At 37.6% G+C, this 26694-nt stretch overlaps 2 protein-coding genes across 11 annotated transcripts in view; both read right to left on the bottom strand.

Annotated features, from left to right (window-relative positions):
• The window catches only part of LOC110374065 (alpha-catulin), a 73647-nt gene extending 47212 nt beyond the window's left edge, over positions 1-26435 (bottom strand). For 7 of the 10 annotated variants that reach the window (XM_021331627.3, XM_049835991.2, XM_064043563.1 and 4 more), the window contains exons 1-2: positions 26312-26435; positions 22354-22531 (exon numbers count right to left, since the gene is read on the bottom strand). In XM_021331627.3, coding sequence (XP_021187302.1) covers positions 22354-22531; positions 26312-26398 — 265 coding nt within the window. In that variant the 5' untranslated portion in view covers positions 26399-26435. Of the gene's footprint in view, positions 1-22353; positions 22532-25568; positions 25742-26311 lie in introns of those variants that run through there. The other 3 variants (XM_064043566.1, XM_064043568.1, XM_064043567.1) reach the window with 2 other exon arrangements.
• The window catches only part of LOC110374071 (guanylate kinase), a 124701-nt gene continuing 102048 nt past the window's right edge, over positions 4042-26694 (bottom strand). The window contains exon 6 of the transcript XR_010278158.1: positions 4042-4630. The gene's annotated coding sequence lies outside the window, so the exon portion shown is untranslated. The remainder of the gene's footprint in view (positions 4631-26694) is intronic.

Raw genomic sequence — 26694 nt, 5'->3', positions numbered from 1 at the left:
TTCATTCTCCTTTATCTTAGAAAGTTTGTTAAACGGTTAAAGAAGTGACTATAACTACCTATTTATAGTCATCTAATAATAACAAGCTGATAGCTGATGTTTAATGCTTGTCTTGAAATCGAAGTAGTCTAATATTAAAAAAAATTACAAGAGCCTAAAATGAAGAAAAGCGCTGAAAACAATGTACTTTTTCCAATTAGTGTGTCCCTTTTGATTACCTTATTCTAAGGAGGCGGAGCGGAATTGTCTACGGTACGAAGTAATAAAACCGAAGAGTTCTGTTATAAAGCTGAGCGCCAGAATAAGCTCTTCCCTTTCTTTAAAAACCTACCCTAATCCCTTTATTTTAAAATATAAAATACAACTAAGTTCAGTTTGGGAGCTATTCCCTGAAGTTTTAATCAAATTAAATGTTATTCGATGTAGTTGCAGGAAAGCGTATTTTGTTAGGTCATTAACGTTGAAAACGTGCTCGTTGTGGATCCTTTAAATGAAAGACCTTTATAAGGCATTGCGGGCTCAGTTTTGAGTCTACTTCAAGTTTATAAAGAAAGCTATCATTTTAAAGATTTTAGCAATTGTTCAGCGTGTTTACTGGATATTTAGGTGAAAATAGACATAATCGTCAGTTGAATGCTTACTATTAAGCGAAGATTGTAGATAAACACTACTAAATAGTAGCTATACTACATAATATATCCTTCTTAGAACATTAAGAAAGTCGTAAAACCTAACAACTGCCTATAAAGCAAAGATAAGGCTTTGTATTTCCCGAGACAGCAACGATACAATGATTAATAAATAGCGGTACTCACCGAATAACGTATTCAATGATATTTATTCAGGATCGACCCTTTGAATATGTTTGCTAAGTAAGAAAAAGTGAACATTTAGAAAACTGTTTGTTCTCTAAACACCTTCCGTGTCGCGCTCGGATAATGCTGTAACCGCTCTGTGAAAACGAACAAACAGGTTTATTGGTCCGTGATCAGAATATATGCTCGATGAATAAAAGCTCGTGTTAGTTGTTTTTGGAATGGTGTGTTTGTGGCGGGTGACGCCGCAGTGGCGCGGCGCCTCGCCAACAGCCTATCACGCCACTGTCTTAGGCCTCTGGGCGACACATTCTCAGATCGCCACTTAAAATGATTCATACTATTCTGCCCCTATTAATTATGGCAATTTCTTTTTCATACATTGGCATAAAATTTCATGAAACTTTATACTGAAATAGCACTTACAGATTCTATTTGAAGACGAAGAATATTTTCCTTAGATAGATACGTGTTTAAAATGCCAATAAAATACTTGGTTATATCGCCGATAGAACATTTTCTCCATCTAAAGCTTCTGAAATACGGAACGTCTCGGAAAAATCGGACCACCTGGTGACTATAACTTACTTGTACCTACATTTTGTGTCTGCAGATACGAAATATTCCTTTTCCTTTAGATATTCGCTGGAGCGTGATGGTCACAACTTACGGATGTCCCACAGTGTATACGAATATAACCAGCGTTTGTGAAATTTATCTTTGGAGTATCTGAAGACGTTTTCTGTTATTCTTTGTTTTAACCTTTTTGCTTGGTACTAGAGCTATTCAAACCACGGTAGTAAATGAGTGAAAAGTGTTATTTAAGCATTGTACCTATCTAAATTAATCTGTGAAAGTTGCCTCAGGATTGTACACGATACTTGGCATAGTTTGTGAAGTAAAACCGGGCTTATTTAAAGGATTAGATCGTTAAGGTGAGCGGTAATCAGCGCCAAGGGGCGAATAGTTTGAGTATTTTCTACTTTAGGGTGCCTATTAGTTAACTTTGCAAGTAAAGATGCTATCGTAAGTGCTTGCAGTCTGTTTAAGAAGTATTTCCCACATAACATGGTGTAAAAACATAGAAGATATATAATTGTTAAACCTTTGTATTCTGTTCTAACGGCGAAAGTCACATTCGCAATACCCGTTGCAAATCTGTGGTTACCAAAAGAGAGAGATAAATCGGCACTGAGAGCGTATGGAAATTGGTTAGAAAGAGAAATACGGTTGCCATAATTGTGGTTAAATCCCAGGCAGCACACAAGTCAGATAACTGGCCAAGAATTGAACTCTATGCAGGGTTAAGCTTTATTATATATGAATATAAGCTGAGTGTATTACCAAATTATGTATTAAAGTTATTTCTTGCTATAATAATGCTATCAGCTGAATTAGTTTAGTAATTTGCGGATTTTATTTCTTCAAACTGAATAATCATCATAAAAAGACCTGCTACTCAAGAGTTCGTGTAATCTTTTGTATAACATTGGTATAAAATTCCATTATCAAGCATGATACTGGATAAGCTGTATTCTGTTTTCTTTTAGTTGTATTACACACTACACCTTGACAGTTATTCAGCTGCTGTATAAAATAGGCGTTGTTTCTGTTATGAAGCATATAGTGACTTAACAGAAATAAAGATAGCTGTTGTAACTACTTTATGACGCTTTGAGTATGAAATTACCGTCATATGCAGCTAACTGTAGTTAAAGCAATATTAACAGATTCTGATGCAGAAGTTTGCTGCGTAATGAGAAGTACTTAGACATTTTTAAGCTAGAAGAGCTGTTCTGGAAAGTTAGTCAGCATTTAACCGGCTGACAGAGCTAATTGTTTTGTAGGGTTATACTACGTGAAAATGCATCGCACGTTTGTAGTAGGTATATAGTACCTACTATGCTTATTTATTTGTATCGTACTATTATGAATTCTGTACTACAATAATTAGTTATAATTAAGTATGTAATTTTTCGTATCGTAATATTTTTTAACCGACTTCTAAAAGAATGAGGTTCTCAATTCATCGGAATCTTCTATAATTATCTGAATTTGATAAGAACTAAAAATAAAAAATAATATAGCTTTCCTATAATGTGGGTTTTTATTATTATATGACTGAATCCTAATTGTTTGATTTAGAGTACGAATGTGTGTTATTATAGAACAGTTGTCGAAAAATGTTTAATGCAGTCCACTTTTAACCAGAGCACAACTTAATAAGTGGACACTTATAGTCTGTTATGCATACATTAGACGGTAAGCCACTGTGCAATCAGATTTTATTCAGAATGTGCGTCGCCATTATCGAACAACATAACCTAATTATAATGATGTGGGATTTTATACTCAATTACTCAAGTTTAATAACGAAATAAATAAAATATTCTTAAAAAAGTTTTACAAGGTTATTTTTGAACCCTTACATTGAAATAAACTAAAAAAATATTTTACACGTAAAAAACATAACTAGAAGAAATTTTGTTTATTTCTTCAAAACCCGGCTTATCAGGAAGCGCGTGAAAAATTTACACGAAATATATATATATATACACGGTAAAGTTGCATGCGCACCTACAATTTCTTTCATCAAGCCTAAATAAGGGTAAAATTTACGATAGGTAAAATATTATACTACGAATATGTATAACTCTCTGTTCGGATTTGTCAATATTTAATTTGATCAACTTCTTGCTAAAATATACCTGAAATAAGCTAAACGCTGTGTATGATCTGAATATCTGAGCTTTGAAGAACTCAGTCAATTATAATATGTTCATTCATCATTCACTCATCATCTGGCTAAAAGAGCTGTAATGCTTGTGTTAAAGAACAAAATCTTTTTATGTAGAAGATATTCAGCTTGTCGTACAATTATTCAAAAATTATTCATCTTTTACGTTGCTATTACACAGCTAATATAGCATAAGCAGTATATTTTGTGCCCAAATTGCTTGAATAACGTCTGAGTAAGCGCCATATCAGCTATTTACAGTAGTTTTTTTCTGCAATTAGCTTCTATGACTGCTGTTAAACAAAAAATACTCAAAAGGTTTGTGCTGGCTGGGATGTGGCTATGATTAGCAGACGGGTCCTGCGGTTGCCCTAGGGCAACGTTTGTCTGGACCGGTCACCTGCAGAATACATTGTACGTACATATAAAGGGATCTTATAGCAAAGTACGAGTACAATTTTATTAATGTATAAGATATAAGACAAGAAAAGAAGAAAAAAAAAAACCGGCCAAGTGCGAGTCGGACTCGTGCACGAAGGGTTCCGTAAATTACAGTTAAATCAACCTATCTCAAAAACTATAAGAGATACTTTGATCAAACCAAAAATCGTTGAAAGAGTTAATTAGCATGCATCACCTCTATTTTTTTTAGAATTTTATACCCCGTAGTTATAAAAATAGAGGGGGGGGGGACATACTTTTTACGACTTTGAGAGCTGATATCTCAAAAACCGTTCACTTTAAGAAAAATGTTTTTTAGAAAACTTTATATCATTTTAAAAGACCTTTCCATTGATACCCCACACGGGTATGTACATCGAAAAAAAAAATTTCATCCCTCAGTTACATGTATGGGGGGCCCCACCCCCAATTCTTTTTTTTACTATTTAGTGTCATATTTTTGAAGCGGTTCATACAACACATATTCCCATCAAATTTCATCACTGTAGTACTTATAGTTTCCGAGTAAATCGGCTGTGACAGACGGACAGACGGACAGACGGACAGACGGACAGACGGACAGACGGACATGACGAAACTATAAGGGTTCCGTTTTTGCCATTTTGGCTACGGAACCCTAATATAAGACAAAAGGTGTTATATATGCCCTAACTACAATGAAAACAAAATCAAGAATTCTTATACAAAAATGATTCCATTTTAATCTAATCAAAATTGACTTTTTCCCAAAAGAAAAGCCATTCTGGCTGTATTTCACAGTTTTTGTTGATTCACACTTTTTTCTAATATGTAGTTAGCTACGTAGATGCGTAGCACGGAACGGTGACGTAGGTACATGTATAAAGCTTCACAAATATTTACGCTGAAAGCAACTGAGCACTTTTTTATTGATATGAATACGCGCGCAGAGAAATCATCAGGAAAATATGAAGCGTGTTCCTACGTAGAAATATATATTTTCCTTCCCAAGTGGAAAGTTTGAAACGTCAGGAAAATTAGAATGAAACATTTATTGGTAATGAGTCTCAAATGAAAAAAATTTCAACTACGTAACTGAATATCGGGAACTATGTGACCTAAAAAGTTAAGCAATGATTAAATCGATTTAAAAAATTGCGTGGAAGACTAGCAGTTTCTCGCGGATTCAACCGAGAGAACTTCTTCCTGCACCACATAGCCAATGACTTCAGGGTCCACAAAAAATGTTTTCCCTTTACAATATTACTTTAGATTTATTTTAATACTTCAGTCCTGGGTAGTCTTCTCTTCGTGAGAAGACTGTTTTTGTAGCAATATTTTTGGTGGTTTCTGATTACTAAAATTACAATTATCTAGGTCATTTGAACCTGTACCACAACAGGACACAGTAAATTCCACTCGAGTCGTTTGCCCAAATGACCACTCGCTATCGTTTTAAGCTCCACAAATAAGTACCTTCATATATCGCATGGGTACTGTACCGCATAATCCTTCCTATCTGCAATATAGTCTGCAGTATAATCTGCATATAGTACCTACTAGAGTGGGATTTTTGCTGAAAAAGTCTAATAAATCTTTAAACAACAAAAAGCTACAACTAGCAACATGCGTGATATACTTACTATCAGTTGATATTAAAAGAGATTACAGTTGAGTCCACATGTATAATGTAATTAGGTTTCTGGATAGATTGAATACAAATATTTATCAGCAGGTGTTATTTTCCTTTCAATTCCTCTTTTAGCTCTGTTTGTGAAGACATTTATTTCACTTCTCTGGCACAATTTTGCAGTTTTATTGTGCCAGTATTGGATTACAGCCGCAATAGAAGCGTTGGCATTGCGAACGAAAGTAAAAAGAATGATTGCAATCACAAACCTAACGAATGTACGGAAAAAGAACAAAGCAATGTTTTACCCCTAAAAGGTTAAACTGGCATTTTATTAGTTGTTGAGACTGTTGTTTCTAAACAAAATAATAATGTTGTTCATTCGATAACGGTGGGATGTACTGATACGTCGTCAATTACCCGCAGCGGTGCGCTTGACAGTTGGGAATTGACTACGGAAAAACATTGCTTGCATACTCCCGAGTTAGAGCAAAGACTATAAATATAAACAACGCCTGGAGACGCTCCTGTCTCGGGAGTAATGTCAGGGAAACTTATCCAGTTAAACTTTCCAAACCATTTGGGTGCCTTCTGTGTGGCTTCGCTTACAAATTTCTTTTGTCTCAATTGCTAAGGAAAATATAGAATGGCGTGACCATTAACTTATTTTGTAGTAAAATACGGCTTAAATGGAGCTACTTAACTTGTATGGCTCCTTACGTAATGTTTCCGGACACGTAAATGTGTTTTTCTTCTAACTAAAACTGGCGCAGTACAATGTTGGTCAATGTTCCTTATCGTGTACCGAATACTACCTATTCAACGAACAGCCTATTTTATAATTCAGAGTCTTCATATATGAAATAAAAGCAAATCTTTCCATTCATTCTTTGCTCTCATAATCATCTAAGTTGTATAGAAAAATATCTTTGTTTCTTACACTCGTCAAGACTGTTTACTTTGTTCTTCAATAGTCGATTCATAATTGATTTATTCCAGATTTAATATAAATAGTTTCTTACGATTCTGCTAATGACATGATGAAGCAGACGCAACCAAACGATTGGCTATAAATCATCACCGAATGTCGATTCAAGATGACTGTGATAATTAATTGCACAACTAATTCACGCAATCGTTCCATACCTATGAAATCTATATTACGATCCAATTAGTAGATATGTCCACTTGTAAACTCATTTCTTAAAAATACTAGAAATATGGATTGATTGAGAATAAATATTAAAATTCCATCACATGGGAGATTCGTGTAAGAGGCAATGCGGTGCAGTGTGTTATAAAAGATCCTGTTGTGTATAGAACTACTAAAAGTAGTGGGTAATTGTTGTAGAAGCCATGCAATAAATAGTGTATAGCGTCGTTCTTGCCTCGGGCTCGACGCCTCCCGGGAAATTATTGACGTTTTCCGACGAACAAATTGCACTGTTGTTGCAAATCAACGTCCACACTACCGTTTTGCCAATACTTTTATCATATAGGTACCTATCAAGTATGCATCCGTTTAACTGTATTTCTAAACCAAATACAGCCTTCTTATGGTGAATATTCAAAGTGAAGGAAAATTCTCTCATTAATTTATTTATGTGTTCAGTCAAAGCTAACCAATTAAATATTTTGTGCAGACTTTGTGTAAGTAGCTTTTAATTTTAATAGGAGAGCAGCCATGTTTTAAGTACAATATCAAAAGCAAAGGCAATATCAAAGGCTCATTAAGCCATATGTGTGTGGTTGAACAAAATTCGGAGCATGTGTACCTGGTTTTTATGTACCTCAATATACACATAGGTAGAGATTTAAAAGCTAATTGATATAACGATTTTCGGCTTTCGTGAAATAAAATTCACGTCATCGTGAGTAATAAGAAGAGGAGTATTATCTAACAGAGACTTGAAGAGCCTACTTGAGGTACTACAGCGGCGCAGATAAGAGTGATAAATGTACAAAACGTGGAAAGTATATTCGGACACATAGCCATTAAAATGACACGAAGTTTTTCAAACTTACTTTTAACTATTTCACATCCTGTACCCGGGATAAAAATAACATTAAATCTTTTATTCATGTCGCTGGATTTAAATAATTGACAGTTCAGCTTAAAGGTTAATGTATTTTGGAACAGATAGCGAGCAGATTGGACCTTGTTTAAATAAGTAATGACTGTTATACACGAGTTTCATGTATGAGGTGCATCAGCAGACAGCGAGTGAGTCCGCATGAATGAGGCGGCTCGACGATGCGATCGATAGCGGCTAAGTGATGACCACGTCGACTTTCTGTCGGGTAAAGTAGCGGCAACCCGCTGCCTCCCAACTAAACTTGCTAATGTTATTGATACTGCCGCTATACATAAGCCCTTTATTTCGACGGTGTCTGAATCTTGAGCACGCTGTTTGTTACGCAAATTAAAGACTCAAGACTGAAACGTCTTTGTTTATAAATTCTTGCAACTGTTAATGAACTTTACTGCACATAAATAATAAACTATAGTTTCTGTAAATAGTTCTATTAGAGCCAAAAATGTAGTGTAACGTGAGAAATAGCTTGAACATACAGTGCTCTTAACCCCACTCTGAGCTACTTTAATAAATTGTAACTGTGTCGCGCAACATTGTTAAAATTAAGTTATGTGAGCACGGAGTTAGTGTATCTACGATGTTTGTGTGTTTTGGGCACATACTATTATAAGACTAACATCATTATGGTGTGAAGTCACGGAGACCGCATAATGTTGTGTAAGGGAGAGACAAAGTGGATCGTGATTCTTTTGTGACCGCTCGCTTTTGTCAACGTAGACATAGATTAATGCGACTTCAGACGAACTTTTCTAACAAAATATGATCCAAACTATCATTTTTACAGCGAAGAATATTCTTTAAACCGGATAGGTAATAAATTATGCGAACAGTGTCACAACAAAGGTATTGTTTTAAAACTAGCGCACCGTAGTTGCTGTAAGTTTTAATATTGTGTAAGAGGGAGTTCAAACTTTCAGTACTTTACCTAAAAATACTACATTATAGAAAGTAGGTTATCGCGATAAACTATTTTATTGTCATTTGACCTAAAAAGTTTACTGCAATCAGTGTAAAACAAAAATAAAGTATAATTATGTTTCCGTGAATATCGTTAAGTTTGCCTAGGTACTGGGGGAGGCGTAATTGTTAGGTGTAGCGGGCCTCCATTCCACTAACGAGTTAAATGAGTTAGCAATTTGCCGATGTATCTGCTTAATTGACTGCGATCATTAGTGCATCGCATGTCTTTTTGAGATTTAATCGTTGTGTAATGTAGTCACTATTCCGACATAATTGTGGACACACTACTTTCTAAACTGCATTATCAAAGTTGTTTGTTAGAGTTGTTTACAAACTTTCTTGGTTCAGTAGAAAATGCTGAAGGTATATTATCTTTTTCAAACCATTAACTTTAATGTAGATATAAATTACTACAGCGTGGTACCTACCAAGAAAATGTGCGAACATTTTCCGATATTTCATTTCAGCAAGCGATAAAAACTGCTAAGTTTACCTATGAAATATTACCTTGAGAGAACTTGTGGAATTATTCTAGAGAGTAGGCTATGTAGGTACTACATCCGTCTCGATGCATTATGCTCAATGTTTCACTCTATTGGTGTGCTCCTACTGACTTCTACTAGATCCCTTTTCCTTCATTAGAATACGGCCCTCGTTACATTATAGTAGTTAAAACTTTCGTTTTCATAAATTCCCGCATAAAATATAATTTACGTACAGCTAGTGGAGCAGAATGTTTAAAAGGCCCAAAACAAAGACGTCGAATTTTGAAGACAAAGATTTAACTTAAATATTTCCGAAGTAAATACTCGCTTTCATGAATAAAACATGGAGCGCAGATTAAAAGCGATAAAACTAGCGCCTGAAAAAGGTTCGTACTATTTGAAAATTAACTTTGGCGAGCGTATTTTGAAACGGTCTGGACATTGCATGAAATTGGATGGTTTAATTCGAGTTTCAACAGTTCATGTTACGATTGCGTCTGCTTCGTATTGCAGAACAATCCTCCTAACGAACTAATTAGTTCAAATAAATGGCAATTTGCCTGAGCTAGGCCGTTCGGACTAGTTTCCTGAAAAATTTCAACGGGAGCCCCCAATTGCGCGAGCCTCCGATGAATTTCCGACGGCCGGGTCCATATTTCCGGGAAATGACGAAGCGTTCACGTGAATGTGTAGGCCGTAACGGGGACCTTCGCGATTCGTTCAATATGTTTAGGATAAATGATGGCGATGAATATATCTCCTACCTGAAACTGTTATCAATACTAATGATGTTATGTCAACTTGCGCAGTTGTAGCCTTTAGTTTTATGATAGCGATTAATCCTGAAGATTTATTTTCTGTTTTCCGTCGTAGGATATTTATTTTCTGTAGCTTCCTGTTTCTTCAAGGTCATATATTACCACGGATTAGATATTCACAAAGTACTAGCAAGATTTAGTTTGTGATTCCAAAAAGAGACCAGTGTTGAATTTAAAGTTCTCAGCTTATTGAAATTCCTTTAGTATCTTCTGGGACTCAAATAAATCACATAATCTCATCTCAAAACTAAAAGCGTTCAGTATAATTTTATGAACATGTTTGAAAGTATTTGCGCTAGTAATATCAATAAGTTATTTGTCTTGAAAACTTCCACGAGCTCAGAGCTGTAAACATGTCAACACGCCACTTTTTATTCCGATAATAAAACGGGTATCATCTATTTTCACGTGGAAAGCTGTCCGACATTTAGATTATAAACATGTTACACAACAGATTTATTTCATCAGACACTCATTTTGCTACTGAAGTTTCTAGCTAAACTATTGCCCAGTTCTGGCATTTAACATTCGTCACTGAATTCAACCATGTAGTTTATTGGATTACATGATAACAGAGACAGTTACAAAATCATTTAAAGAGTCTATTTGAGAGATCTAAGTGCTTATTTTTACTGCTGCGGTTAACAGCCACATGTTTTTCACAAATTGTGTCGCAAACATTACGGGATGACGCCGGCGCCATAATGCCTCACGAGTTTCAAAACTGAAACTACCTCGTGTAAACTTAGTAGATAACGCGAGTATGGCGCCTACTACGCAGCACCGACCGGCTTCCTTTGACTTCGTCTTGAAGTAATTGCATTTATTTTGTGTGTTTAGTACCTATACGAGGGGAATGTTTGCGTTCATTCAATTTGCAGCGAGAAGCCCCTGAGGGCGGTAATCCCTGGCTTAGGCCTGTTGCGTCCTGCTTTTGATACTCCTCTGCGCACGACGCCGGCTCTCATCGAATTGTTTTTACTAATGTATGTGGGCTTGTGGGCTCCGACCACTCTACCTTCTGATGGCTGGATTACTGACTTCATGCGGCTATTGCTTTGTGACTCAGATACTCTTTAGGTTTACCTGTTGTGCCTGCCGAATTTCTGTTTAAAACAACCTGTGGGTTACCACCCGGTGGCTGATCACAAGACTATTTGGAAATTAGGCTTTCCATATTGCTATGAAAATCTATCTATCCAGGCATAGGTACAGTTGACAATGTTGTATCAAAGATACTCCTTTACGAAAACAAAGGAAGCACAAATACCCAATTGATTTCTCATACCACCCACCGTGGGAATAATGGCAGCATTCAAAAAAGTACGATACATTTTCATAATGAGTGCGTGTAACTCCTCAGTTCAGCCCTCTGCGACCCAGAAACCGGGAGTTGCACTTTAATATAGCACGGCACTGAAGCGAATGCCGGATTTTCTATTCTCGGCCTTGTCTGTCAAGATTTATGTGTTGTGCCCCTTTAGGTTTTTGCAATATCCCGTGGTACACATCGCCGATTTGTTTTCTTTTCGACTCAACTTTACGTCTGTATTTTTAGTTCAAATGAGAGTGTTGAATCGGAGTTGATGAGAGCTGTTCTTTTATTGACGTTGAGTTCTTTGGTAACTGTCTGTTATTGCGCGATATTTTTGTCTCGATGTTGTTACAGTTACATACATACAAACATACATACATACATACAACTTAATGGATTTGTTTTGGTACAGTATTAACATTATACTAATACGAGTAGAGAAGTATTAAACGTAAATGAACAAGTAGGATATTTTATACTCAACTGTAAAATGTAAATGAATAAAGTTCCTCTGCCAACATGAAATACACACGGTAAAATATCAGCTGGCTATCTATGTCAAGTTCATTCATAGTGAAAGTTGTCTGCTTTTCCAATAACTTATTTACAGGGTCGGGAATTACTATTTGTAAACAAGGTAGGTCACGGTTTCACTGAAACGGGACTGCATTCAGTCGACCCGACGCAATATATAAAATAGAGATGAATTTTCATGGTTTTCCTAGAACTGGACCGTTTCACTGTTCATTTATATGTGTGTGTTGATTCATGAAATGGTGAATAGTAAAAGCGAGTGTATGGTACCTACTACTACGCTACTATTACGTAAGTTGTACTTTCAATACACAGCTGATTCGGTAAATTGACCTAGTGATATTGGTTAGGTTATTCTTTTTATGCGTTTGGCAAGGCGATTTTAAAAGAACGTTTCATCACTCATCATTTCTTTTCCACAAATGATGGTGAAGATTTTCACGCGCGGGAGGGTTGTCATGTCATTTTTCAAACAAACTGCCAGCACGTAACGATGGAGCGTATCCGAACGGGATAAACGATAATCAAATTATCGTGAACGATGTTTAACACTGACTTTATTGCCTGGGAAAGATTTCTGAACAAACATAATGCTTGACAGGGTTCATAGAAAATTTTGATTTATATTAATGAATACGAATTTATTGCTCTATAAATCTTGTTAGTCTGTTATGTAGGTAAGACCACTGACTTAAAATATTGTTATTTATGGAGTTAGCAACTTTTAAATATTGAGTCATGTAATAAAACAAGTGACAGTAAGTTAGACAGGCTAGGGTGCGACTAAGTATCGTCACTAATGGAAGCACGGGTGTTTTATTGCCATATTGGCTAGCGTTCACTTCCAGCATAATTTACGCTCGTTTGTTTCCTACAAAAAATAAATTAATTGGACTACTTGAGCCGAACAGCTATAGAATGAGTATGGTGAAGATGTTTTCATCTTAGAATATATGCTGAACTGAAAGTACGTAATTTACCAGAGGGCCGAGACGAGTTTATCGCAGGCGGGGGTAATTTCTCTTAGAGCCGTTTGTACCAGAATTAAGTGGTTCCGAACGTGGCCGGGGCTTGTCTTATCCCGGATGTGTTGCTCGATACTACCTCTTGTACTCACGTACTTCGTAAGTGTGATCTATATCGCAGCTATTTGTATTAAGTGTTTGTGGACTCTTTGTGTTAGAAGGAACCCACGTATCTACTTGCTTATATAGGTATTTCTCCTTAGTATATGAATCTTTTATTTACTTGTGCAATAGAAGTGGTAGGTCGTTGAATACGCTTTATGATCTTTGGTACCTACACCAAAACTATCTACTATATTATACTCGTTTGGAGTTGGTTGTAAGGCTGAGTGAGTTTGTACATTTCCAGATACTCCAACACAGAAATAAAAAGTTATTTACACTGTAGAGTTTTAAACATTTATCAGTATGTCAGTTCATTGAAAAATAACGTTTTTCCGCAAGCTATTAAACATTGCCGGACTCGTTAATAGATACCTGCCCACGGAAACAGCAGACATTACACAGATTAATGTCTTTCGCCGATAACTGTTTAGCGCTCGCTCTAAATGACAAAACATTGTATCGCGTGTTTTCCTAAATTTAACGGCCCTTTATTTCTAACTCGATAAATAGCTATTCGCGGTAAACTTAGCCCATTGGAGAAGTTCGTAAGGTATAACGTGTATTCGTCAAAAAGCGGACCGGAAGTCGTTGGCAGTTCCACAAAGGTCGAAAGTTGGCATTGAATCGCAAATAAGAGAGATATTCAACCAAACTAGAGCCAAATGTGGCTATAAATTTCTGAACGGGCGTCACTGCCCTATATTTATACAGATTGTAAACTTCGCCGTCACTACAAATTGAAACTGTGTATTGGAAAAATGGATTTCTAATCACGTCTTTTCTTGCAGTCGTAAAGATGTATGTCTATAAGTAGGTATACTTACAGCAACATACCTACTCCTGTGCATGGTTCCCCAAATATACGCAAACGAACAATGACACCCCTTGTGCTTTCCTTGCAAAGCAAATAAATGTGACAACTTGGAATGACATTTAAATGAAACACTCACTGGTTGGAATTGACAAGCCAAGGGAAAAGTGACAACTTAATTTCGTAGAATCTTGATGAAGGGAGTCCTCTGAACAATTTAATAGGTTTTAAAGGTCTATTTGACAGTTGTCGAAATATTTTCTGGAAGGTTCGAAAGTGCCGGTCGACATGATTATTCGGAATTTCGCAATTATCTATTGTTCCTTGTAGCATTTCAAAAATGTATTCATTTTATTAGTCCTGCGTACATTCATTTAGTACTTAACGTTATTTCATTGCATAATGATAACTAGGTAGGAGTGGTCCTGTATTTTTGTGGACGAGGGTATTATGTGATGATAATAAAACGACGAAACTCTGAAAATTGCGGTTAAAAACAGTTGCAACACGACTGCGGTAATGGACACGAGGTGCACAAATGTATTATCACTATGTTGAAATATCCAGGATTTATTTAGAGTTTTCATTGTGTCCACAAAGAGTTGAAATTAACATAAAAAGTGTTGGCAAAAAAAATGTGACAAATGGTTATAAGAGTTACTGCAAATACTCGTAGCAGAAAATTAATTAGAGGTAAATTATCCAATTTCAAGAACGTAGGTACTTCATTTTGCGCGGAGCCAAAGCTCTAGCAGTTTGCAAAATGAGAAACATCAAATCTGACATCATGTAATTAGTTCACAAATAAACTATTGGATATTTTGTTGTGACGCAAAATAACTTGCGCTAACAGTTAATAAATTACAGTTTCATTCAGGTCAATTTACAGGCGACCGTTTAATTAACAAAAAATTGAATAATAACACGAAGTTTTGCAATTTTGCCGTGCTCTACCGCAGTTGCTGACATGTGAATACATGAATGCCTTTGTAAATCGTTTTTCTGTAAGCAGCAAAATTTTATGTTTCTGAAATAACATTGTTTAAGTAACTTAATAAGTTTTCTTTCCAAGGCGTGCCGTGTAAACTTAAGTAAAGTGTGAAAATAGCCTTCAAACGTGCCTCATTTTAGTATCAAAATACTCATCTAATCATAGAAACCCAAGAGTTCTTGTCCGTGACCGAGGCGTGATTGTCAGCCATTCTATGAATATTCGTACTTATGAAATACAGCGGAATCACAATTTCTCACAAAGGATGGCCAGGCAAGCCAAAAAAGATCTTATTTGGGCGTGGAGCCCCTGGCCATAATCCACAGGGTGCGGGATGTAGGCCGCACTCAAGGGGCGCATTATCACGGCATTATGCTGATGCGTGGCTGAGTCCTCAGCGTCTCCGTGACGTCACATTTATGCCGGATTTATGCCAATAATCTTTTTGAAGCGCCTTTTATTAATGCTGCGTCTATGTTTTATACCGTCAACTTGCTTATTTATTATAGTGATTTACAACTTAAACGCCTCGTTAGTAAGGTTGTCCTTACTATGACCGTTATTTCTAGCTTATATATTTTCTTCATATTAGGTATATAGAAATCGTTTTAAAAAGTATAGATACGAATGTCTCTTGAGTGTTAGTTTGAAGTGTTTAACTATCATAAGTATTTTTATTTCAGTATAGAGGATTCATATTTGTTGTAAACATGAAGGAAGATGTTTTGGTAGTGGTTGAAGATATTGAAGATATTTATTTTCCTGTCTGACTGACCACTATTTCTCTATTTTCTACGCCTGAAACATGAAGACACGAGTAGGCAACAAAACGCTGAAATGTCTACAGTCTAGATACACTATTTCAACAATAGCAGTAACAATGAAATGGCGATCGCTGGCATTTAGTGGCCTTTATAATTTTATTAAAATATTTAAGCACGCGCTCAATAGACCTGCACAGTGACTTTCGTCTCGAAAGGGCATCGCTCCGACTATGACTTTCTTTAAAGTTCATCTAACCTTTGTTATATATCAAAAATTATGTCTTCATCTTTAAAAAGTTTTAACTGGAAAGTGTCTCTTGTGTTTTTTTTTGCGTTGGGGTTTAGGGGCCGTTCAGTTCTTCAAAAGAGCGAAAGTTATGTCTGGGGGAGCCTCTATCAGAGAGTCACGCGTCGTTGGCTTCGTCGCACTTTTGTTCAGTGACTCGCTTGACACTTAAGGAAACGAGCACTGAGGTCGCGCCCCATCTACTTTATATGACAATGTTATTTTTGCTTCATGGCTTAGGTACATCTCTATGAACAAAATTAAATCTTAATGTAACATTTAGGTAACTGAAACCGAATTCGAAAGCAACTGAAGAGTTTTAAACATTGTTAGGATTAGGAGCTGTCACATGGATAAATTCTCACAGTTTTTAAAAAGTAACTCAAAGTAAAAAATAGAATCTAAGCAAGAATGGACGCGAGAGAGATGTTAAATGCGATACAAAAGTTTTGTCGGCAACTTAGCTGTTCCAAGTTAAAAGTGTTGTAAGCAGGGCCGTTATCCAATAAAGCTTTCACAACTTCCCTTTTTACGATTCATCTGGGACAAGGCAGTTATATGCCATAATCGTTACAGCCTCTCTGCCACTGTTAAACGTCATAAATGTCCCACCGGGCTGGTCTCGATTATAGTCAGGTGTTCTTACTGCGAACGTAACCAGATTAGTTAGAGATTTTGCATGGAATTGAAAGATGACCAATTTTCATTACAGCAACTACGACATAGTTACTCCTTTATCAGTTCAAGTGTGTGTAATTTTTTTTTTGAAAGTTATAAACTTTTATACGGTATTTTAGTGTTCTCTTAACCGCTTTAAAAGTCGCAAATGGTAAGCATGAAGTAAATCTTCTAGTGGCGTACTCTAAAATTCTTTTGTTGTTAATAAAACTAGTATTCTCATAAAGTCCTATTAAACTGTAGCATAAAACTTGTAAGGTAAAGGAATTTTCCTTATTTCTCGGTTATGAATTCCGCTAGAGGATTTCTTTATTTACTTGCAACTGTTGTGAAATATACGTGTTAGTAGTACGGAAGAAAATGAAACTCTATTTTATGTGACTCTGGAGACATTTATATTTAATTTCGCAAAAAGTTTGCCTCTTTCAAGAGCTGTAAAACTTCTGCTTACAAAAGCTTGACATTAAATAGTCATGTACTTAATATTTATTGGGCAACAAGCCCTCAGTAAGTACGAGGTGGTAAAATGTTTCGAAGAATAATTACTTTTTCGATCCAGAAGATTGTGATCTCAAAGGCGCCACTCGTTCTCGTCATCCAGTGCCTATTTCGCCTAAGACCCTTTGAATATTTCTTCAGACGAGAATTTGTTTCCTTTTTAACTACTTTGAGTAATATTACAACGTTGATTCACAAAGCTTTTGTGTAACGTTGTCAAGTAACCTTTCAAACCCACTTTATCGCTTTAACAGGAGGCGTCGTGTTGTTGGTTCTATGATGTCGGGTTTGGACGTTTTAAGTAGTCTTATCGGATGGTTTTTGTTTGAAGTGCCATCGTTGGGGGTTATAATAGCAAGGTAAACCCGAAAATTGGTCCTGAGCTCATTATAATGCGCATGAACGCGACCTAAAATACACAGCTGTGACAAGGTTGAATAAAATATACGGTTTGATGTAAGTTTTGATTTACGGAAGATTTAAACATTGATATGAAGTAAGTAAATCTTATGAAGGATTTATTGTATACCTTATCTTCTGCAAATATCATTTTGTTCGCTCCTAAATTAAAAAAAGTAGATTAATAAAGAGAATATTTATTGATGCGAACAGAATTGTTAATGAATGTTACTTAATTCCATAAACGAAGGTACCAATTTGAATTAATAATCGGTTCAGACAAAGAAAACGAAATGAAGGGAAAAAATGGAAATTGCTTTTTTTCTTTTATCTACTGGCCTTAAGTAAAGGTCGCAAAATGTGCCTATGGCACTTGACTTTTTCTGAGTTTATAAGGAACGGTCTGTATGCGGTGCTCTCTTTGTATTTTTTTAATAACTCGACGTACCTACGTTAGTGTTTGTTTAACTTCATATTATTCCTAGTAATGAAATGTTTATAACTTTTTTCATGAATATAGCGCATGGATAAAACAGCCCCTTTTGCCGATACAAAATGAGGGACATATCCAAAACAAACAATATTTAGTAAAAAGCTTGACGTGATAAGATATTTAACGACGTCATTAATATTTGATATCAGCTAGCGAGTAACCGTCACGAATAAAGGCTTAAAACAACTTTCTCCGGGATGATTTTACGAGCGTTGAGTTTAGGGTTACTGTACAAGTTGATGGTACCTGCGTAATTGCTGCGGTACTCCGCCGATATTTACCGACCACGTTTAAGAGCACTGAATATTGCATTCGCTACCTTCTGCTTCAGGAGCCACGAACGTGAACTGAAAGTGTGTACCTGCCTTACTTTATTACTTTTCCACGATTCATGGCGCAGATACCTACTGAAACTGTTTTAAAATGTAACGTTCAGGAGGTGGGTGTTATGAACACAAACGGGTACTGCAAGTGGAAAATATTATCTTTGAAATTGCTTTGGCGAAAGGTTCATTGAATCAGAAAGCCCCTGTGCTCTTTCAAGAATAGAGGGTACTGATACGGTTTATGTACCTATCAAATGTTTTATCTACTAGTGTGAAATTGTTACATTTCCCGAGCAATGTTAACCTCTATCAAAGTACCACGTAAGACTTTCTTCTAAACTTGAATTGAATAGCCCCAGTCGCACAAATTGAGGTGAATGTTTTCATTAATTTTCTCGCAGAGTTGGGAATAGCCTACATTATCACACTCGCCATAAAAGAGCATATTAATAACACGGCATCATGCTCGTACGTCAGCGTCGGGGTCGGAATAAACAGTCGCTTAGCTGCCGTTCGTTCACCGACGCAGTGTGTACACAACTGTGTTTAATAACAACTATCTAGCGAACCACTACCGCATCGTTTGTGTCAAAATATATCGTAAATATTTACTTTAATAGTCGTTAAGTATGTACTACAACATTTATAGCCGCATCAGTTTCCGATTATTTTTATCTATACGGCACACGGTTTCACAAATCCGGATGAACGGTCGATATTTGCTTATTATGGTTTAAACTTAACTGAAATTGGCACGGAATGTATTTTTATCATCTGCTCTGTCATCCTTAATGACCCAAATATTCTGATTTAATTTTTCTGTGTTTAGGTAACAAGATTACTTAAGTGTATGATGGGTAATTCTAGTCGTTAAAAAGATTAGTAAGATTAAGTAAACCCTGAAAGAAACCGAGTTTTTACCTCCATTGTAGAACAAAATGAAGATTCCAGAATAGCTTAGAAGCTACGCCGATATTATCAAACGTATTATTAGGTCGAGAATTGGGCCATGTGATTTCAATTCGTACCCTAAATAAAATATTACACACGAAATTGGCTTTGGCAGCCGCATGTTCGTTGAAACGCGCTCATGATTTTGTGTGTAACCTTCCATTGATTATGCAAATAAATCTTAATTGCCTGTTTCGGCGCTTGTAATAAAACAAACAGAAGCTTATCCTTGAGAGTTGATGAAAAGCTGCTCCCCCTAATTATGTCGATGGATCCGCAAATAGCTAATAGTTGTGATTGTGAGCCATTTCAGCAAACAATGGCTGAGCAAGAACAGCATTAGGACAACTATCCATTAGCTTAGAAGTATAGGAGTGGCCGGCGAAGGTCACAGTCGACACCTGTTATTTATTAGATTTGTTTCGATCCCGGATAATCTCGTTACAGCTGACCCACTGCGCGCGCCCTTGGCAAACCCAATGAACGAACGACATTTTTCGGTTAGTGAAAAACGTTCACGGGAGGGCCATTACGATTTTGATGGCGCTCTTAATGGTAAGTAATTACATGAGCGTTCATCTGTAACGCCTCGGGAGCTTTGATATTATGTCATTCTGCCTATATAAATTCGAGAAAGAGGGGTTATCAATGTTGAACTGAAATCGGAGTCTTAAATAATTCCTTATTTAAGCCAAATCATATTAAAAACCATAATACTATAGTGAAGTCCGTCAGTCAGAAATTAATTGGTATCTAAAGCAAATCATTAAGGAATTTAACGGTATGATAAGGGTAGATTGAATTACAATGGCATTCATGATTGATGACATTTGCGATATCAATTTGAATTGAATACAATGTCCACGGCTTGGGTTTCGAGAGGATATTGAAATCGTTCATGTCAATTGCTAAAGCCATTATTCAAAGGCCGTATAACTGTATGTTTTGAACTCCGCTGTGTATTCGCATAAGGTATTGCGGTCGGACGGTTTGCACCCTCGTCTTTAAAGCAACCTAAAATTTTAACGAACGAGGCGTCGAACGATGATGTGTGGAGTGCGCTCTCGTAGCCCATTCGACGTGATCACCAGTTCATGAAAAAGTAATATGTATGAATTTTACTGAAGTCTGCGCATTTACTACACTGAACGTGTATGATGCACATTGCACACAGTTTGTTACTCTGGCGATGACATCGGAGGCGCGTGTCATACTCGATGACGCTCACACACTCTACAAGGTTTACAACTCTACCGATCGGATGTTTTGTCAAAACACGACCCACATTACGAAACACTCACAAAATTAGGTTTTAGTGGCATATAAATAATTTATACATCGTAAAAGTGACCCAATAAAAAGTGGAATAAAGAAAAGTGGTTTATTTCCAAGTTACACCGATTTTATCAAGTAAGCGAGCGAGCCCAGTCGGGATTTTGATACTGTTATAGTCTCGCATTACCCTTATCTTTTCCTTGCATATGTTTGTTATTATATTATGTTCGTAATTTTTGCAGTATTTGATTAGATAAATCTCAATCACTCACGTATCATCTCTCACAAGAATTCCAAGATCATAAAATATAACGTTTTGTAATAATATAGTTCAATAGTAAATGATGAAAAGTCGATAATAAAACAAGTCTTCACTTTCTGTTTTTCAGCGTTCATTTCTAAGCAAATTCCTAAGCAATTTAAAGACAAAATCGGTAAGCTGCGATCAAATCACAGCATTCAAAAGACTATAATAGAAAATAACACGTTTTATTGTAGCACGGCAAGCCTCGAAATTGATCGGCTCCCGTAAGCTGAAGGGCAGAGGGACAGGGGCGGCCATTGTTTGCATCTTTTGTTTGTTGGCATGCTGGAACCGGTAATAACGTTCAAGCATTAAAATTCGGGTCAGGTTGTTGACACAAATTTATGAAGGCTGTTAGAAAAGGGTAGCTATAATTCTACGCATTATCCGCGACACGTTTAGTAAAGAATCTGAAAAACGAAATAGAATAATGAACATATCTTGCATATTTGAGATTAGAATACCTAATGTACTTATTGAGCACGAACTCTTTCCATACGAAGCTTACGACTGAGTGCTCACATACGAGTAATCCAATCTGAATGTTCAGAAAAAGCTGTACAAACATACTATTTGAATAAATCGTAGCGCTAAGATAGATTCATTATTCAGGAATAATTCGCGTCCCTGTCACCGGGGACAATGGGAGGGTCCCGACCCGAGTGAAATGTAGCAGTAAAACTTTAAATTAAGGAGCCAATCGCGAACGGATATAAATCCACTTTTTGTCGCAGTGATTCAAGGCCCACCTTATGCGAACTATTTCTTAACATTTAACTGTGCATGTCCATTCATTCGAATATATATGGAGGCCCCTTAAATACACAATAGAGATATTGAAGAGATTTATAGGTCACGCAAGCCTTGATTAAAACCCTCTGAATGGTAGTATGCGAGGGTGGGTTTAATCCCACCGCTTTCCATTTGTATATTTTACGTTATTAAATTAATATTTGAATTTACACATTTCCGCAGCTTTCTAAAGCTCTTGGGATTTTTAAGCTTAAACCACTTGACATATTTGCGAATGTAAATATTAATGTAACCAGCGTGTAATCTACGGATGGTTTATGGTACATAGCTGAGTAATTTGACGCCTCAAGTTTAATTGTTGTGTTTGCCTAGCTTAAACACATTAGCAAGTTGATTGTATACCTAAGTTTAAGTTTATTGTCGGTGAGGGGTGGCGTCATTATTAAAGGACTTAGCTTTAATTAAATAGCTAAGAAACTATTTCGGTTAAATGGCACCAAGCAAACGTAAACTATCCCGAAAGTTGTCCAATTTTCACGAAAATTTATGTGAAAGCACATAAATTCGAAGTTAATAAAATGAAAGAACGATTTAATTTGAATTTTATAATAGCTTCGTCATATTGCCTCTGTTAAAATTATACAGTTCATATTTTTGTTTATTACGCAATTCTCCCTTTTCCACTTTGAAATATAGTACCTACATTTTAAGGCCTGTTCACTTAGCGGTATATTATGCGTATTATATTTAACAGAAAGTGTACCGTAACACTTACACCTAGACACTTATATTTTCTTCTACGCCAATGTCTTTGATCTATTAAGTTAACGATAAGCTGTAAACATTCGTAGCGACACTTATGGCAACTATTCGTGGCGACTGACCTGCGGCCCTCGCCTCCTTGCAGGCGAGCACCATGCTGTGCCGCACGTCGGGGTTGTCATCGGCGATGGTCTCGCCGACGGCCACGAACCGCTCCACGGCGCAGCACACGGCCGCCCCGACGCGCTGCACGGCAGCCCCGCCGGACGCCTCGCCGCGTGACGCCACCAGACTGCTGATCTGTGACAATAAGCCATTATCATTCATATGTTCTTTGTTAAACAATAAAAAAAAACAATTTATTGCAATATATGGCCAAATATGACAACCTAATTTTAAGATTTCCTCGCAAGTGAGATTGGATCTCTTTTTTTCTCAAGAAAATTTTCCCCGTATTCTCGTTTCATCCAATTTGTATTCTCGACGTCCGACGTCGATGCTATAAGATTAGCTACTTGATTAAACTACGCTTTAAATTGGAAAATCAATAGAGTTATCGGCAGTTTATTGTTCATTTGATAGCCTGGCAGTGGGAAAATGCCTTGCAGAAAATAAACAGGTACCTACGAGAAAATAATATTAGATTTCTGGCAATAAGAAAAACGTAACAGGTTCGCTGCCTATCGGTTGTCACATTTAGCTTGTCGTGAAGGCAGAATGTCGATATTAGTCTACGAGAATGATAATTATGTGTCTCATTTTCCAAGTTCCTAGATATCGGTAACATAAATTGGCAGCCTGCGAAGCTCGAGATAGCGGGGGCACTGAATATAGGCTGGATACTTTACTGCTTATTTAGAATACTTATTTATACCTTTTCATTATTTAACGGCATGTTTATCAACTCCTATAAGTTTTAAGATATAAATTACTTCAAGATATAATATACTGAGTTACGCCTTTACTGTTTTTGACTTCTTTCTGCGTTTTCACTTGTGTAAAAATATGCTTTTGTGTATGGATATAATTAATGATAAGGGTTTCCGATCCTCTAAATAAGATCATAACGAGGGTCAAAAAGTTCTGAAAGTCAGATACATTGGAGTAAGAAAGTACGTAACTTCTTGATTTGCTACGCGTCGCCGCAGCCACACTGCGGTGGAAAGCTCTCGGGGTACAAATATAACATAACATTGTTTCATGGAGACTGGAGAGCAAACCATTTTGCTACTTAAATATATAGGGTCGGTCTGCAAATAATGTACGGTAACTTTATATAAAACAAGAAAAAATATATTGAAAGTACTTGTAATATAGGTACTTATGATATGATATTTTCATACAAAAGAATAATAATCAGGCGTTCATTCAAATTGTTTTCAGGTTCCACAAATTAATTCGGAGGCGCATGTTACATTGAAAACAGGACAATGATATTAATACAGGTGAATGCCTTTGAATGTCTTCACAGAGTCCGGCTAATCCTTCAGCCGTCCGTCATAACCGTCACATAAAGGAATACGGTGACTATTTAGATTTGAAGCTACACAGCTCCTTTGATCCTTTGAAACCCGTGAAACTTCAATTCTAATATTATTTAACCCTTCCTCGCAAATACAGAAAATCACATGAAATGTTTATAACTCGGCAACTTTGCACTTAAACGTTGTTTGTGTGAGAAATTGCAGGTGTCCGATACTGAATAATAAATAAAGTGAGTAACTTCTCGTAATCTAAGTTTCTTTGTGTGGCATGAAGAAATAATGTCAAGTAAATAACGGTAATAATCAACCATCGGCTATCTGTAATTTAAGAACAAAGGCTGCAATATAGCTTTGATACGAAAAACCATTGCGAAAATGGCAATTCCGCCAGTTAATGACCTAGTGATTAAAAATAATGTTTGATCATTTCTATTTAATGGGAAAAGAAGATTTGATAAGAAGACTGGCAGGAACAATGCGAACGCAATCAGAACACCTGCGGGATTTTCTAAATCCGGTGAAAGACGACCGGGTTCGAGGGTACGGAATATTTCCTTTAAATTCAGCGAGGTGCTATAATACATCGTTGGAGTTTGGAATAATGACGCAAAAGATTCAATCAATCTGTCAAGGGATCTGCGCCCCAGCATTCACTCGTAGAATTGTTTTTGCTTATCGAACTGTACTACGGTAAAACATGCAATTCATCGAACTAACTCAACGATTTATTAAATAATCAATAATTGTTTCGCATGGTGGTTATTTCAGAACATCTGATATTGAGGGCAATTTGTAAACCATAAACATGCTTGGCAACTAATTTGCATAGAATTAAAAGCCTTTGGCTGTGTCTGGTATCGAAGGTTAAAGCTCTAAAATTTATTATGTTTACGCAATATTTTTTCTTGAAAGGATTGTTCCCTGGTTTCAATTAATAACTGTTGAATTATTTATGGGCTTAATATGATATAGATTAAATTAAAAATTCAAGATGTCCACAGGGTCGTGTTGCACAAAGGATCTGCAGTGACATTGAGTTGCGGCGCGTCGTCTTTGTTTAGCTAGTTGACTGCTCCGAGTACGAGATAAGTCAAACAAGTACAATGTCAACTCCAGTCACTCGCACGTTACGTAAGCCACTGAAAACTTTGCTTAGCCAAATCAATGTTACACCTTGATGGCGTTTATGATCCTTAATTATTCCAGACTGATATTGTAAACATCGTCTTTATCATGAAATAATTGTTTTACGCAAACGCTAAATAGTAAATAGCGAGTATTTATTCACAAAACTACGGTGGATGTCGTGCTCACAACTTACATTTATATAAATATAAAGGAAAGAAGTAACCTGAATGTAGTTCCTACGGTTAATTACCACTGCAATAAAAAATACAAAGACGAACGGAATTCAATTAAAAGTTAAATGCCGAACTTTGCATAACTTAATAAATACTTGATTACCATGATGCCAGGGAATGTTTGGTTCATTTGCTTTTTTTAATGCAACAATTAAAATTAAGTTTTATCTTGAACTTGCCTCATTCATCTCAAAAATAAATCGAGATATTTATAAGAAAAACATAAACCACAACAAACTTTGAGTCCATGACGTAAGAATGCAAGAAATTCAATTAAACATTATTTTGGAAGGTGGTTTGAGTGTCGTCGGCCGGGACGCGGGGCGAGACCGCGCGGCGCGAGCTCCGATCAAGGTCGTTCTTGCACGCGAGCTTCTTTGCCACCCCGCGCCAACACTACTTGTTGCGCTACACGCTGCATGGCCAGCAGACGAGCTGGTCGTGCGGGAGCCGGTACAGCACTGAGGGTCGAGCTCAGCGAGCACCACGTACCTGAGGCTCCCGGCGCGCGAATTCATCGTCATCGGAGAGAGCGTCCATGTCTTGGAGCGCGTGGCGCGCGGGCGGTGGGCGCGCTCGGCGGCGCGCAGTCCGCGGGCGCGCACGTGCTGCGTGGCGCTGGCGTGTCGCTGCGGCACCGCGCCGCTCCGCCCGCGATCGCCGCGGCACTGACGGACCCGGCGCACATCGATCGCACCTACCCGCCCGCCCCACGACGCGCCGCCCGCTACGAGTCCACGTGGCCGCCCGCCCCTCGTGCTTACTATGACACCCCAAACTTTTGGCGCTACTAACTTATACTTTACTTTATCTTTCGTCAATAAGCTTGACAAACAGCATGCAGGTTATGCTTAAAAGCGATCCTGGACGGGTCAAACATACATAGACATGGTAAAAGTCTTGTTGATAATAAACTAGCTTCTTTTGAAACAGCCGCCGCACTCGATGCCTCGTCGCGGCTGCGCGGGCCGAGGAGCAACAGATTGTTGTCGTGGGCGGGAAGTTCTAATCGCGGACGTCAAACCGGCGACGCAATAGAAATTACAGCTACTACGAAAATAAAAGTACGGTTTTAGTCGCGTACGTAAAAGCGGGAATTATCGTCGGTGTTCTCGTCGAGCGCGACGTCACAGGGCCGCCGACGACGCAATCCGTTCGGTCGGCGCGTAAGGCACGCGGCCGGCGCGAGTGGTGCCGGCTGCGGGCGAGGCCGAGCCCGAGGCGCTGGTGCATACCTGCTTGATGAGGGGGAGCAGAGTTCTCTCGATGGAGCGCGTTTTTATCTGTGAGAGATCGACGTCGGGCAGGCCGGTGGCCGCCATGGCTGGCGCGGGCGCGACTGCGCGTGTGCGCGCGCATGCCCGGCCGGCGCCGCCATTGGCGGAGCGAGCGCCGTCACGTGCCCCCCTCCCCCCGCCAGCCGCCCACGGGCTTCGCCCGCCCGCCGTAAACATGCGATTGCGTGTTTGGTTTTAACACATACTCTTGCGGGCTTTAAAAACTACGGCTTTACGTGTTTTACTTTGTTTTGATTTCGAGCTCCAATTATAATACATCCACGTGCACGATTCACCCATATTTTTTTATTTATTTGCTTTACTGCGGACTAAGTTAAGGG

This window comes from Helicoverpa armigera, chromosome 3, assembly GCF_030705265.1.
Source record: "Helicoverpa armigera isolate CAAS_96S chromosome 3, ASM3070526v1, whole genome shotgun sequence".
In the NCBI taxonomy this organism is placed as follows: Eukaryota; Metazoa; Arthropoda; class Insecta; order Lepidoptera; family Noctuidae; genus Helicoverpa; species Helicoverpa armigera.
Note: the sequence above shows the minus strand (reverse complement) of the source record. Positions and strands in the feature narration are given on the sequence as shown.